We start from the raw sequence: 16,623 nt of genomic DNA on the forward strand, positions 1-16,623 counted from the left end.
AGTACAAAATATTTAAAGTCTGGTCCACTAGCAAGACCATCAGCAGAGGAGCTGCGTGGCCTCAGGTTATTGCATGGACCAAGGCCCCTGCTTATTACAGCCAGGTAGGAGAGGAGGTGCTGGTAGCAATGTCAGAGTATGCACTGGAATCCATGATCGGTTAAAAGGCTAATCTCTGTAGGCCAGCTCTCTCTTTAATACTGCTTTCCAATGTTTGCTCCATGGAAAACAAACTGGATTATCTTCATCTGCAACTGATCTAGCACAAGATGAAGAACTGCTGCAAGCTTATTCTTAGAACCTTGGCTCCAGGACAACAACCCTTGTGCAATCAATCTTCAGGCCATGCCATTCAGGGACTTGTACAAATTTTGATTTGTGACTGTATTGTGCATTATTGAAACTATATGTGTTGTATCATAATTATACAGCATGTTTGATATGTGCTGTATGTGACAATATGTAATGTGTTTTGCATCTTGAGCCCAGAGGAACAATGTTCCATTTAGCTGATACATGTGTATGGTTGAATAACAATAAACATGAATTTGAATACAGCATTATGCATTACTGGTTTGGCCACCTTCCACATCCACCAATTTCAATTACTGTAGTGATCTTACAAATAGCAATTACAAATGTCAAAAAGGTTGGACTCCAGCCCCACTCAGTGTCATCTACCATGGCCAATCGCTGCCACTTTTTGTTAGTGGTTCTAGGTTTTGTTTAGTCAAAACATCTGGGTTGAGTTAGAATGGTCAACCTTGATCATCATGCACATCACTGATCCATTTTGTGGATGCCAGAACAGCTTTGAATGAACTCAGCTCTGTAGTATACACTTGTCCTAAGCAACCCCCAGACATGCAGGTACCAACACAGCAAACAGTACACATTTGCTCCTGTCCTCTTCTGCAACTGTCAGAGGATCTGAGATCTCAGATCCACAGCGTAACTGAAACCTTCCAATCTATCCCCGGTGTGGCCATCTTAGGTGATTGGGTTACATCTGACCACCAGACAGACGGTGACTGAAAAAATTCTTACACGTAATGAGATTGCTCAACCCCATACAAGAGAAGTGCAGAAAATAGAGCCTGTTGAAGTTACAGTAGGAGATAAGAACTCCTGTAGAAACTGCAAGTATCTTGCAGCAGGCTTCTGAACATATACTGTAAGTAGGAGAGTCACCTGATTGAACAGCTCATTAGTCAGGCCCAGGTAGTTGTGCAAAGCCACGAAAGTCACTCTCTGTAGCCTCACCATGATGATCTAGGAGAGACATAAACAATTGAAAAGCAGCAAATTAATTGAACCACAAGATGTAGATTGACAATTGTATGTCCATTAATAATAGCAAAACCTCAAACTTATAGGCTTTCACGGCTTGCTTATCAAATCTCAGTTTTAAAAATGTTCATGAGTTCTATGTCCACTATCTTGGTGTAACAGCTGCAAATACTTGCAACCCTCAGGGAAAAAAAATGGACAATGCTTCAATAACATAAGAAGCACACCAGTGCTCTTTCTTTCTTAGGAGATTCAGCCTGTCATCGAACACTTTATCAAACTTCTAAGATGTACTGATGAAGGTATCCTGACTGGTTGCATCATAATTAGGTCTGACAATTTTAAAGCACAGGAATGAAAAAAGTTGCAAAGTGTAGTGGACTCAGTTCAATACATCATAGGGTCACCCCTCCATTCTATTGGTAGTTTCTAAAGGAATCACTGCCTTAAGAAGGCAACACCTATCAAAGATTCCCCCATTTGGTCCACAACATCTTCTTACAGCTACCAATGGGCAGCAGGTATAGAGGTCTGAAGCTCTTCCTTTCAACCATCTGGTTCTTGAAACAACCAGCAAAACCATCGCTACAGTTTAAGAGCACTATGGCCACCTCACACTAAAATGGACTTCGTTATTTTTTGTTCTAATTATAGCTTCTTGTAAAAATTGCATGCAATTTTAATTTGATATTTTTGTAAATGTTGTTTATATGCTATGCAGCTGTTATCATTATCATTTTAACACTGCACCTCCGAATACATGTAATTGTGATTATGACAATAAACTCAATGTTGACTTTAAACACTGACCTATTTCTAGATATGGTGCCACATCCACCATGTCAAGACCCCTCAGTATCTCCTATGTTATCTTACCCTTCTAAATCCCTAAGGATATGTATCCAAAGAGCAAACACGAGGAAATCTGCAGATGCTGGAAATTCAAGCAACACACACAAAATGCTGGTGGAACACAGCAGGCCAGGCAGCATCTATAAGGAGAAGCACTGTCGACGTTTTCGGCCTGAGACCCTTCGTCAGGCCCGAAACGTCGACAGTGCTTCTCCTTATAGATGCTGCCTGGCCTGCTGTGTTCCACTAGCATTTTGTGTGTGTTGATATGTATCCAAAATTTCCTTTTAAGTCAATTGCCTTTGCAGATCCCCAGCTTATCTTGGCTCATTGTGCTCTGAAATATTTCATTTCTATGTCGCTTCCAATGCTTTCCCAGTCTTTACAACCTCTAACCAGCTCTTCTAGCTTTCTCCTCTCTACTTCACCTCTGACGACAAATCCTTTACCCATCCTATCTCTATACTCTGCTAAACCTACAATCGTCTTTACGTTACCACTTAAACAGAGCACAAAAATAATCATCCAGTGAGCAGCATGTTCTATGGTCGAACACATCTTGATAATATAAGAAATCAGAGGAGAATGGCCAGGCTGCTTCAAGCTGACAGCAACTCAAATAATCATGTGTTAAAACAGAAGAGCACGTCTGAATGCGCAACATGTCGAACCTTGAACTGGATGGGCTACAGCAGCAGAAGACCACATACACTCAGTGACCACTTTATTAGGCATCTCCTGTCCCTAATAAAGTGGCCACTGAGTGTATACCTAATTTACTGATGTTTTCAGTATTATTTATTTTCATTGCTTATTATTGACACAATTTGTCCCCTTTTGCACATTGGATGTTTGTCAGTCTTTGCTATAGTTCTTCATAAATTCTGTTGTATTTCTTTATTTCCCTGTAAATGTCTGCAGGAAAATGAAACCTGAGGCAGTATATGGTGACATGTACACACTTTGATAATAAATTTACTTATTTAGTTTGCTATATTTGAAGAACTAGAATGGGCTTGGCAGTAACATTGTTTGAGGCAAGTTAAAGGGTTTATGTTCAGTTGCTACAAGAAATGAAACACAAGCTGTTTATTCTTATTATAAATACCCTTCAAACTATGTAACTATTAATGAAAATGTGTGTCACTATGTTGCATATCTATGTTTGTATGAGTGGATGTATGAAACCCAATTCAAATAATGCTCTCACCTGCACCACCCTCACCAAACTTTCAGGGTACTTCTCAAAAATTGTCTGGAATGCCTCCACCGGTAAGCAAAGTACAGTTGATACTTCAATAGCTCGAGCTGACACAGTTTTGTATGGTCGTTGGTGACCCTGGAACAAGTAAGCATTGACACCCTTATTGCATCCAAAAATCCTTTGGAAGATAAACCATGAAAGAACTCTTAAAAAAAAAAGCCAACTGCAACTCTGGGTCAAGACACAGAACACTCACCATTACCTATTTAACAGTCAAAGACACAAGCTCTCCATTCTACCAGGCAGCCCTGGATCCACTGTTATAGAGACAGACTGAACAGAATTTGGTCCCTTGGCTCATTGAGTCTAAGCAGAGTATCAAGTATCCATTTATACCAATCCTACATTAATCCTATCTAATTTCTGCTAGACTAGGGGTAATTTAGTGGCTAATTGGCCTACTAATCTGCATATGTCTTTGATTTATAGGTGGAAAGTGAAGCACACATTCATAGAGAGAACGTGCAATCTCCACACAGACAGAACCCAAAGTCAAGACTGAACCTGGGTCATGGAAGAGGAGACAGCACTCTTCAGTGGATAAAGCTGCATTTGTAGAGATAGGCTTGAACCCAAAACATGTAATCCAAATAAATGCAAGTATCACAATGATAAATGCATAAATGTTGTTGAAGTTTTCCTGAAACCACTGCTAATCATTATCACCACAACTCTAAATCACAAGAGTTTTCTTGAGTATTACTCCATCTATAAATGCCAATGTATTGCTTACTTACCTAATCACTTACTGTCTTTGCATCTGCACTTTCAGTGTATATTTAATTCCTCTAAACACCAGCTAAATTCACACTATTAAATACTCCAAGATTCTATTTTTTTCCTACAGAATATATATCATATATCAGCTACCTCCTTGTACGTACACTTATTCTGTGTATATTTCCACTAAACCTCTCTGCATCCTCCTCAGACCACAATATCGCCTAGCTCTGGAACAAGTTAAAGATCTTTTTTCCAACTTAGACCAGTTATTAAGAATCAAGTCTGGGAGGTTACCAAATTAATACATTTTTAGACCCAAAACTCATTTACCAACCCTGTTTATATTTTAAAACCAGGAAACAAGATGTCAAAATGCAGTTACTTACAGTAATGACATCAAGAATGCTGAGCAAACTATGCACACTGTCGCCAGGAAAAACCTCCTTTACCACACATTCTTTACCTTCCTGCAGGAAAAGAAGAGCCACATTGATATGATAATGGCTTTGAAACAGATACATTTACAGCAAAATTTTCAGCACGAGTTCAGTATCCATTCCCACAATCATATCATGGCAAACACCTTCATGGTGAAGAAATTGATGTTCAGCATAACCCCTTCACCCCCAATACAATAATGAACAAACACTAGCACAAGGCCATATTTTGGAGAAGATCAATAGGTGTTTGTATGAATCAATAGGACTTAATAGCTGGAAATGACCCAGTTTTTAACATTTGCAACCATTTCTAGAATCACATTAAACAAAAATATTTTCAATAAAACAGAGTTCAATTAGCTCTGCACTAATAAACAAATCCTTCAAAAATGACCATTCCCCATTATTGAGGTGTACCACACACAAACTCTTCATGGTGCTAGAATGCGTTACACCATCTTTTAAGTCTTCCTTAGTGAAATGTACTCATCTGTATCTTAGCAAGTTATTTCTCCTTTCAACCTCAATCAAAAATTCCTCCCCACTCCCAACCCCCTCCTCGGCAGCTGTTTGTCCAGCAATCTTTTTTATGCCCTTTCTTCAATGGTCTTACAAGCCACATTTCATATTTCAAACAATTTAAAAATGGTGAACATGAGAAATTCTGCAGATGTTGAAACTCAAAGCAACAAACACAAAATGCTGGAGGAACTCAGCAGGTCAGAAAGCATCTATGGAAATAAATAAACAGTCGATGTTTCAGACTAAGGTCCTTTTTCAGGACTGGAAAGGAAGGGGAAAGACACCAGAATAAAAAGGTGGGGGAAGAGAAGAAAGATATCTAGAAGGTAACAGATGAAACCAGGTGCATAGGAAAAACAAAGGAATCTGATAGGAGGGGAGAGTGGACCTTAAGAGAAAGGGAAGGAGGAGGGCGGCCTAAGGGAGATGATAGGCGGGTGAGGTCAGAGAAGGGAATAGAAGAAGAGGGGAGGGGAATGGAATTATTTTCATTGGAAGGAGAAATCGATATTCATGTCATCATGTTGGAGGCTATCCAGATGGAATATAGGATTTGCTCCTCCACGCTGAAGGCACAAGAGGAGGTGCTAGACTAACATGTTACAACAGGAATGAGAATTGGAATTAAGTCTGGCCACCAGAAAGTTCCACTTTTGGTGGATGGAATGAAGGTACATGACAAAGTGGTCACCCAGTTTACATTGGATCACACGAATGTAGAGAAGGCTGCATTGGGAGCGCTGGATACAATAAATGATCCCAGCAGATTTGCAAGTGAAGTGTTGCCTCACCTGGAAGGACTGCTTATGGCCCTGAAATGAGGCGAGGGAGGATGTGAATGGATAGGTGTAATACTTTGGCTACTTGCAGCATTAAATGCTGGGAGGGAAATTAGTGGGGAGGGATGAATGGACACATGAATCATGGAGGGAATGAAAAGCCGAGTTGGGAGAGGGGGGAGGGGAGGTAAAGGTATACTTGATAGTAGGATCCCATTGGAGATGGCAGAAATTGTGGAGAATGATGTGCTGGATGCAGAAGCTCATGGGGTGCTGGTTAAGAAGAGGAACTGTTAAGGCTGTGGGAATATAGAGTAAGTGAAGATGTTTGGGAAATGGAGGAGGATAGAAATGACGGCAGAGGAAGGGATTCTTCATTCTCCATCAATTCTTTGATGGAGGAGGAATCTTTGATGTCCTGGAAAGGGAAGCCTTATCCTGGGAACAGATGTGGTGGAGATGTAGGAACTGAGAAAAGTGAGCAGCATTTTTACAGGAGACAGGGTGGGAAGAGGCATAGGCAAGATAACCAAGGGAATAGGTAGGTCTATAAAATATGTGGGTTGACAATTTGTCTCCGACAATTGATGGAGACAGCAAAATCGAGAAAGGAGTGGGGGCTGTCAGAAATGGATCAATTGAATTTAAGAGCACGGCGGAGGCAAATTGATGCATTCAGCATGGGTGCATGAAGCAGCACCAAAACAGTCATCAATGTAGCAGAGAGTTGGGGAGCATTATCTGGGAGGGCTTGGAACATGGACTGTTCCAAGAAACCAATGAAGAAGGAGGCATAACTGTGGCCCATGGCTTAAGTTTGTAGAAAGTGGGAGGATCCGAAGGAGAAATTGTTGAGGGTGAGGATCAGCTCTGCAAGACGGAGAAGGGTGGTGGAGGATCCAGTCAGGTCTTTTGTCGAGAAGAAGCTTTAAGGACTTTTTGATGGGTGATAGGAGTGTATAGGATTGAACATCCATGATGAAAATGAGGCTATCAGGGCCAGGGATTTTAAAAGTTACTACAAAATCGAGAGCATGTGGGAAGCAACTGAACCAAGGAGGATAGAATGGAGTTGAGGTATGGAGGTACAAGTTCATTCAGGCAGGAGCAGACAGAGACAATGGGCCAACCTGGTTAGTCAGGTTTGTGGACCCTGGTAGGATGCAGAAACAAGCAGTGCGGGTAAGGGACTATGAATTTGGTGGCAGTGGGAGGTACAAGTTATTTGAGAATCTTCAGCTCAAACAAAATTCATTAGTGCTTTCTACTGAACTAGCAGAAATACAGAAATACTTTTTACTTCATGGTGGAAAACCCAGCACAGATCTGTCTCTGGAATTTGAATCCACAAGTTTTGCTTTTAATGCTTTAGTTAAAGCTTACAAAATAAGTAGAGGGGAGGAGATTTAAAAATAAAACATGTATGGAAACTGGAATCAAAGAACAGAAGAATGTTTGATGGAGAGTATGACTCAATGAGGCAGAATTTAATTTCTGGAAGCTATTTTGAATGAGTTAAGCATGCTGCTTCTTGAGCAAGAATCCAGACTGCTCAGTCAGAGGACCGAGTGGGCTATCTGAGGACTAAGTAAGGAGTTAACAGTGAGAGTCCACTCTCACTCTGAACACCGACGTGCCTCAAGGCTGTGTGCTGAGCCTTCTTCTGTACTCCCTTTTCACCTATGACTGCGTTCCTGTACATGGCTCTAACTCCATAATCAAGTTCGCAGATGACACCATGGTGGATGGCCTCATCAGAGGGAATGACGAGACGGCCTACAGGGACGAGGTCCAGCACCTGGCCGCATGGTGTGCTGACAACAACCTGTCCCTTAACACCCAGAAGACCAAGGAGATCACTGTGGACTTCAGGCATGCTAGGAGCCACACTCATGCCCCCATCAACATCAACAGAGCTGTAGTGGAGCGTGTATCAAGCTTCAAATTCCTTGGTGTCCACATTTCCAAGGATCTCACCTGGTCCCTGAACTCCTCCATCCTGATCAAAAAGGTGCAACAGCACCTTTATTTCCTGCACAGCATCAAGAAAGCTCACCTCTGTCCCAAGATACTGATGGACTTTTACTGCTGTACCATTGAGAGCATATTGACCAACCGCATTTGTGTGGTATGGCAATTGTCCCCTATCGGACCACAAAGCACTTCAGCGTGTGGTGAAAACTGCCCAGCGGATTATCGAAACCCAGTTGCTAACCATTGAGAACATCTACCATAAACGCTGCCTGGGCAGGGTGAAAAGCATTATCAAGGATGCGTCTCACCCTAACCATGCACTTTTTATTCTCCTCCCATCCGTTCGGCGCTACAGGAGCCTCCGCTCCCGCACCAGCAGGCTCAGGAAGAGCTTCTTCCCTGAGGCTGTGATCCTGCTGAACCTCACATCTCAGCGCTAAACAGTATTGCACCTATATTGTGCTGTCCCAGTACTTTTATATTTGTTGCTGTAACACTTACCGTAGATGTCGGATTATAAGCCGCTACTTTTTTCCCACATTTTGAACAGCTTTGAACTCTGCGGCCTTTAATACGGTGCGGCTAATGTATGATTTTTTTCATGCCGCCAAAAACATTTTGCCTCGTAACAGTAGACCAATAAAATTGATGAGTAGTTCACAGAGGTCCAATGAAATTGTACGATAAATCAAGCACACTTTCACAATTAAATTATTGTAAATCAGTCATTTGTACTCACCCTCATCAACATGGAAAACACTCGAAGAAAAGCATTGTGCTGCCTTTATGGCAGTTATTTAGTTTATAATATTTTCGCTTAGTAATTCATTTTCTAGTTAAAGTTAGAAGTGTTTTAACTATATTTGTTTTCTGTACTACATCGCGGGATGCTATGATGTCACACCCGGTTTCGCCGCGTCTTGTGGGAAAAATGCCAGTTTGCGATAAACGGGAAGGCGGGGGGGGAGCACATTACGCGAGCGGCATTGGATCTGAGCGAACGCTGCTTTTAAGTTAAAGGCGATCAATAACTTTTCCTGGTAGGCTGCAGTATATATATATTTTTTACCAGTCGTTAGGAGATATTGGAATGTTGTTCAGTAAAAAAGTATACGCAACGTATATTTAAAAGTAGCCGCGTTACAGGCACGGTTCGAAAAAAAGCATTTGCAATATGTATTTGTTTATGTTACCATATGGATTTAATTAAAAGTTAAAAAATCCTCACGTGTAATATCTTTCTGTGTAAATATCTCATATTACAATGTGGGACACCTGCGGCCGAAAATCCGGTGCGGCCTAAAATCCGGTGCGGCCTAAAATCCGGTGCGGCCTGTACAAGTAAAAAATTGATTTTCTTTCTAAAATTAGAGCCAGCGGCTTTTAATCAGGTGCGCTCTGTAGTCCGGAATCTACGGTACTTTTTATTTGCAGTTATTTTGTAAATAACACTATTCTTTGCATTTCTGGTTAGATGCTAACTGCATTTCATTGGCTTTGTATCTGTACTGGGCACAATGACAATAAAGTTGAATCTAGTCTAATCTAAAGATGAGCTATCATTGCTAGTAATGCAGTATACTCTTCACAAACAAGAGAAAATTTGCAGATGTTGGAAATCTGAGCAACATTCACAAAATGCTGGAGGAACTCAGCAGGTCAGGCAGCATCTATGGAAAAAAGCACAGTCGACTTTTCAGGCCGAAACCCTTCAGCAGGATCTCACCTCCTCTAACATTGTGTGTGTGTTGCTCAAAACCTCTTGTGTTTCTTACCTGCTCAAGTTTATATGCAAGTGCAAATTAACTAGATATTTTATTTGTAAACTGCCTTCTGAAATAATACAGCTAGCAAGTCATTTTACGGAGTGTGACCAATGTGTTAATCTCAGCAAGGGCACTTGTATAGGAATAAAAAAAACACAAATTTGCTCTATCCAGCAGCATAGGAGCCAATGTAATTGGTGTGCAAAACTAAGAGCAGAACAAGCTCCTTGGAGAAGGGAGCATTGAAAACAATAACTGAGAGACAATATTTCCCAGACAATTAATGTGGGGTTTGACTTACAGGTCCCATGAGGCTGAGCTCCAGTTTGCCATCCTGGACAACGTAGATGCTGTTGTCTGCTTGGCCCAGTTTAAAGACATACTCTCCTTGCTGAAACTGTTGGAAGACCATGTGTTTACACAGCTCCAGAAACAGAGGCTTCTCGAAATGGCCCAAAACCCTGTAACCACAAGATTCACAATGGAAAGACTGCCAATTAACCAGTATTTGGCAATAAAATTAGACAATCCTATATTAAAAAAAAGCAGGTGGAATTTCTGTACAAGATAGATGGCCTGACACAGTATACTGTGGCAATGAAATGCTTTGAAGGCTTGAAGAATAGACCGTCTTTTGATTAGATACTTCACAATGCATTATTGAAAACTCAGCATCTCACCTAAACATAGAACAGATCCACATCAAGACCCACTTAAATAATTATATTTTTCTTTAACATGCAGCGGACCTTTCTTTCATCACTTACCTTGAAAGTTGACTTGCAACACCTTATTTAGCTTTTACCATCATTCTATTTCTCATCCCCAACTCAGCGTACTAACCTTAGTTAGGAGGCTATTGCACCTTAATCCTTTGCATCGTTCATGCCTATTTTATTACCTCTTTAATGAATTCCATAACATCTGACAAGCATAATATTCCCTTTAGAAAACATGCTGACATTACGATATTTTCAGTTGTAGATGCCTTCCTTTACAAGTAAAGATTCCAATAAGCATGGCTGCAATCCATTCAAAACAAGGTCTTTAAGATCAAATCTACATTTGTCTAATCACAAATAAGAGAAAATCTGCAGGTGTTGGAAATCCAAGTTACACACACAAAATGCTGGAGGAACTCAGCAGGCCAGGCAACATCTATGGAAAAAAGTACAGTCAACATCTTGGCCCAAAACGCTGACAATACTCTTTTCCATAGATGCTACCTGGCCTGCTGAGTTCCTCCAGCATTTTGTGGTGTTGCTCCTATATTAGTCTAGTTTATCAATTTTCTACATCAGTAGACACCCAGCTTCTCCATCTGCCACAAGTAGTCACTCAGCCCTGATTTTGGCTAGATCTCCCAGTTACTACAGGATGAAGGGCCCAACTGCTGGGGCTCACCAATCCCTTGCACTTCAGAGCATGAGTGATCATCTGAACACCACTGCACAGCTGCAGTCAGGCACCATAGTACAAGAAGCACAGAGAGAATTGTAGCGAGTCCCATATGTTGCTGCTGTAAATCTGCAAATAACCCTGCAAATCTACAAATATTACCTCACTATTTTTATATTCTTTTTGCATTACTTACTTAATTTATGGTCTGATGTGACGATGTAATTACATGAAGTTTATTATCACGCATTATGTTCTGTGTTTGTTAAGTAAATGAGGGAGTTGTTACTGTTTCCCTTAAACTTAAAACACCTCTGTCAATTTACTTACAAAAGCTACAGTAAAATCTGTGAGTTTGGGAATTTTTGACAAGTAGCCTTAGCAAGATGATTCAATCTATTCAAAGATAGACCAGCTGGCACAAGAAATAGATGGGTGTTAATAGAGCATGTGCTTGATTCTTATTTTCCTTGGGAAAAGCTGCACCCTAAAGTTGCTGCTATTATTTTTTCCCCACCAATTTAAACACAATACTAATTCTGTATACAAAGAATCACTGACAATTAGTAACAGTGTAGATGAAATAAGTTAAAGCTTCCAAATGTTACCTGACATTTTTCAGCATATACAGTACTTCCAAAGGCAAGTGTGAGCTGGCAACATCAAATTCAGTTAAATCAGCCTCAAGAACCGAGGGTGGGGGCTCCTTCGGTTGAAGGGTTGGAACTTCCTTACTAATGTGCAAGAACCTGTGGAAATTTTAGAAGAGAAATGCCTTTAAAAGAAATGAAGAGATGAATGCAGAGAACAGGATTTACACAAAGTGGCAATTGCAGATGCAAGCAGACAAAGCACATCAACTTACTTAACAATGTAATGATGTACATGACTTATGTAAAATACATAAAAATACTAAATATTGTTCAGTCATCCAGAAGTTCCATATCTACACTGATGCTATTCTCTAAAGGAGGCACAATGTGGTTATCTTTTCTACAAAAACAATGACATTCAGCAAATCATTACGGAAAGACAAACTGTCCAATATCCTAGCTCACTTGAAAGGCATCCTCTATAAGCAGTCCGACCCAAAAGGAGTGAGGTAAGAGGGAACAAGAATGAAGGAAAAAGCTTCCAACTAATAAAACTGCTCTTAGCCCAGGGTTACCAGACAAGCAACTCACTGATAATTTACGTCAGGTATTAGACTAAGCTTATTGTTCTGCCAATCGACATGTAGAAACGCAGTCATGTGTGACATGCTGCGCTTTAATCAAAATCCCTAATAGTCTGAATGTTGCTCGGTTACTTCTGCTCAATGCTAGATTATCACCAGCACTACTGAGCATTGCTGGCTTGGTGGTATTAACCCAACTGGATTTTTGCACCAGTAGTCCCAACACTTAGAAAATACTTCATGTAAAATAACAAAATAAGACAATATTATATGTTGCATTTTTAAAAAAAATAAAACTATTAAAATACTTATTTAACACTGTTTATTAGAAAGCATTTTAGCATTACTGTACGTGGTTTCCCTTCTAACAGTGTCAACACCACAGTATTCCTTCACATTTACTGTAATTTTGTTAACACAAGAACACATGGAGGCAGCAGCTCACTGCAAATTACAGTAAAACACAACTACTGCAAGACCTAGCTCACTGAGTATTCTGAGCAATGGTCCTCGACCATTCATTTTTCTCATTGTCTTTTTAAGCACCTTTTGACTGCTGCTGCCCGATCAGACATTTTCTGAGCCAAAAAACCTTGTTCTTTTGATAACGTCAACTGGAGGAACTCAGTGAGTCAAGCAGCATTTTGTGTGCACGAAGGAAGTTGGGGGGTGGGGGGAGAGAATTGTCGACAAACAGTCAAAACACCCTGCAGAGTCTTGACCTGAAAATCAGCAGTTCCTTCCTCATTTCTCTCTCTCCCAGAAGCTGTTCAAACCACTAAGTTCCCCTAGCTGATTGTTGCTCTGGTTTCCAGCAACTAGTCTTGTGTTTTCAATCCTTTTGGCACCCACTGTGCGACAAACGTTGTTGAGGCAACACAAACTCATGAAAATGTTCAGAATCAACCAAAGTAACAGGTCAACATATAAAATTAATCATAGAAAATAATAATCACACTTATCAGAATCTGGGTAAAATTATTACAAGAAGCCTCAAAGACAATGCATTTCTTAAAATGCTGTCCCTTCTCCATTGAAGAATGGAGGTAGATGGAGAGATGAATAGCACTTGAGATAGTTAGATACAAGTGTGAGAATTTTCAGTTCAGGGCACTGGAAACTAGAAGCCAACATTGAATCAAAAAAGGCAAGACAGTGCGGGCAGGACAGAGAAGGAGGCTACCCTTGTGTTTAGTTAGTGGCAGAAGCACAGAGACAGGAGAGTATCCTGATGATATTACAATTTCAGGAACTTCTGATAGACAAGACATTTTAGTAAATCATTTAAGATGTAAACAATCCAGTTCTGTCACCGGGCAGTTGGGGAGTCTGCAGCAAAGGTAAAGATGACCAATTTTGTAATAATTATCTGCAGGACAATGCATCTCAATAAAGATTAAATATCAGATAAACAATGCACTCATACAATGATGGTAAAGACAGTGGCCAGTAGACATGTGACAAATGACCCATGTGTGGAATTTATAATCTAAAACAATTGTGCAAGGCTAGAAGAAAGAGAATTTCCTCTGGGAGTCTGATATAAAGGGAGAAATCATGTGAGTGACTATGCATGACAGGGCCTTCTACACAAAATAGTGGAAATGAGGGTCTGGATAATGTTTTCAGGTGGCAATGCAGGGAAGGGAACTAGGACAAAAGATTGGGAGAGCTGGATAGGAAGCAGCTCAGTGAAGTTAACCCTCAGTAACATAATCAGATGGGAAGGTCAGCCAAGTCAGTGCTGCACTTCAGAAGACAGTGAGAAATACCATTGTATGCCTATGAATAAAATATCACGTGTTGTCTGGGGTAGGAAATCTTAGAAAATTTACAGGATAGTAAAGAAAACAATCACAGCTTATCTGATCTTTTCTCATTAAAATCTCAGCTCAGATCTATGGCATCTTTTTCAGTGTAATGAGACATCAAGAAAGAGGTAAGAATAAGAGGTTGAATTGGACTAGGTCAGAGCAGCAGCCTCAGGAACACTAGTTCTTTAGGGAAAGAGTTCAAATGATCCATCATAAACACAAGAGGTTCTGCAAATGCTGGAAATCTTCAGCAACAGAAAATATTGGGGCAACTCAGGAAGTCATGACACTGATGAGGGGACTAGGTCCAAAATGTGAATATTTATTCCCCTCCGTAAATGCTGCCTAACTTGCTGAGTTCCTCCAGCATTTAGCATGTTTTACAAATGATCAATCAACCTTCTACCCACATTTTTATTTAACTTGATCTCAACACATGGATAATGGGGGTAAAGATACATTTATGGCCCTTGTTGCTTGACATTAGAGAACCAGTTAGGCTTTAAGACAGATATGAAGTTACTATCTGGCATGAACAGCTTTCTTGAATTTAGCTTCACACTTTGTCCTGCTACATCTCAATGACATAAAGTATCTTGTAAGTCTGGGTGATTATCATCCATGATGATTATCATGCCTCTAAGACAGTTATTATGCAATGTTACCCCTTCCAGAGTAACCACCATTCCATATACAAACAATATATATTCAAGGCCGTACCGTTTTGCAATGATTAGCATTTTTTGTTTTCTTTTCACTCTTGTTCTTATTGAAGTCCCAACAAAGGAAGATGTGGATTGGGATACCTAGAAAAAGACAACCACAAGCCAAACTTCAACGCATCACACATTATATTGATAGTGTGAAAACCTTAAGCCTAAATGTGAACTATTCACATATTTTAAAACTGAACAACTGATCTTCAGGTTTGATAGTATTTTTGAGAACTGGTAAAGAGGGAACTATTTACTACAGCCAAGCACAAAGAATAGGGCAGCACATTGGCATAGTGGTTAGCACAATACTTTACAGTCCCAGTGACCTGGGTTCAATTCCTGCCACTGCCTGTAAGGAGTTGGCACGTTTTCTCCGTAACTGCTTGGTGTCCTCCAGGTGCTCAGGTTCCCTCTCATAGTCCAAAAACCATACTAGTTGGTAGGTTAATTGGCCATTGTAAACTGTCCCATGATTAGGCTAGGATTAAGAGGCTAGGATTAAGTTGGGAGATTGCTGGGTGGCATAGCTCGATGAGTGGGAAAGGCCTACTCTGTGCTGCATGCCGGTAAATAAACAAACAAACTTTTCCTCTGCTATTCTATGACAATATGATTATGACTCTGTGAATATTCTTTGGCAAAATCAGTTTTAAAAAGTCGTCCAATGCAGTAGAGGATGAGTTTTCCACATCTGTTTAACTAATCACAATGTCCTAGATTCTGTGACTGTAGTAACAGAAAAACTGCAAAAGGGCTTACAGAGTGTGCCCATGTCTAAGCAAATTCAAAAAGCAGCTTTCAATGATTCTGTGCTCTTCCACTGGGTGTGCTGTCTGAAATTGTTACTATCAAACCCCTCAGCAAACAACTTACATCTACTTGCACAGAATTTCTACTGACATTTTTTATAAATAGGCATTTAAAATAACAAGTCTCATATCTTAAGGTGCCCATTTTTAATGGTGTACAAATGTCTACTGTTTAACAAACCCTTAAGCATACACTAATGTTTTTAGAGAATGTATAATAAAGATTTCAAGATACTGATATAAAAACTATGTATCATCTTTTACCTTACTTAAAAAAAACATAACTAGTTCAACTAAAAATCTCAGGGTGTCTTTGACTGTCCGGTTTACTGTTTGTGAGAATCCTTCATTGGCACTGGCATCTAATCGTGCTTGATAACACTCCTGTTGCTGAATATCAGACACCCGTTAGAGCAGACACCTGACTACAGAAGACACTGGGAATGGAGAAATCCCTGCCAGAGAACGTTAGATAACTGCAGGCAACTTTCTGCTGATAGTAAAACCTTGACATGTAAAGCAGGATATAATAGCAACAGTTAAATTTGATTAAAAAAATGACTATTCTTAAGGCACTAAGTGAAAGGGCTTGATAGCATAACATGATACTTGATTTCAAGAGTTTTAAAACAAAATTTTAACAATTTTTTTAAAAACATAAAACTCAAGACAAATGAGTATGCAATATTTCAAATTATGCCCAGAACTTTACAACCTCAGAAAATACCCAGCAACTTCCCAATCCATAAAGCACGCAAATCACTTCAAGTACCATCTGGCTTTGTTTATTTAGGCTAATGAAGGATGACTGAGCGGTGTCATCTAGAACTACTCTGCAGCATTCATTCAACACTAATTGATGGCACAACTTTGATGGAACATGTTCCTGTAAAAGTGAAGGGCAGGGCTGGCAGGATTAATGTCGCTGATGAGGGTTTTTGAGGCTCTGATCAGGAAAAAGGAGGTGCAGGACAGGTACATGCTGCTAAAACTAAGTGATTCCATGAGGGATGTAGAAGGATGAGAACAAAATCTAGAAGCAAAAAGAGATGAGATATGCTTGGCAGATAAGGTAAATAATTTTAAAAGATTCATTGAG

At 40.1% G+C, this 16,623-nt stretch overlaps 1 protein-coding gene across 6 annotated transcripts in view; it reads right to left on the minus strand.

Moving 5' to 3' along the window:
- Positions 1–16,623, minus strand: part of pnpla6 (patatin-like phospholipase domain containing 6) — a 204,031-nt gene that overhangs the window by 129,249 nt on the left and 58,159 nt on the right. For all 6 annotated transcript variants that reach the window (XM_073069197.1, XM_073069195.1, XM_073069200.1 and 3 more), the window contains 6 exons: positions 14,720–14,805; positions 11,617–11,757; positions 9,912–10,071; positions 4,516–4,596; positions 3,353–3,481; positions 1,192–1,272 (listed from right to left, as the gene is read on the minus strand). In XM_073069197.1, coding sequence (XP_072925298.1) covers positions 1,192–1,272; positions 3,353–3,481; positions 4,516–4,596; positions 9,912–10,071; positions 11,617–11,757; positions 14,720–14,805 — 678 coding nt within the window. The remainder of the gene's footprint in view (positions 1–1,191; positions 1,273–3,352; positions 3,482–4,515; positions 4,597–9,911; positions 10,072–11,616; positions 11,758–14,719; positions 14,806–16,623) is intronic.

This window comes from Hemitrygon akajei, chromosome 16 (genome assembly GCF_048418815.1).
Source record: "Hemitrygon akajei chromosome 16, sHemAka1.3, whole genome shotgun sequence".
NCBI lineage: Eukaryota > Metazoa > Chordata > Chondrichthyes > Myliobatiformes > Dasyatidae > Hemitrygon > Hemitrygon akajei.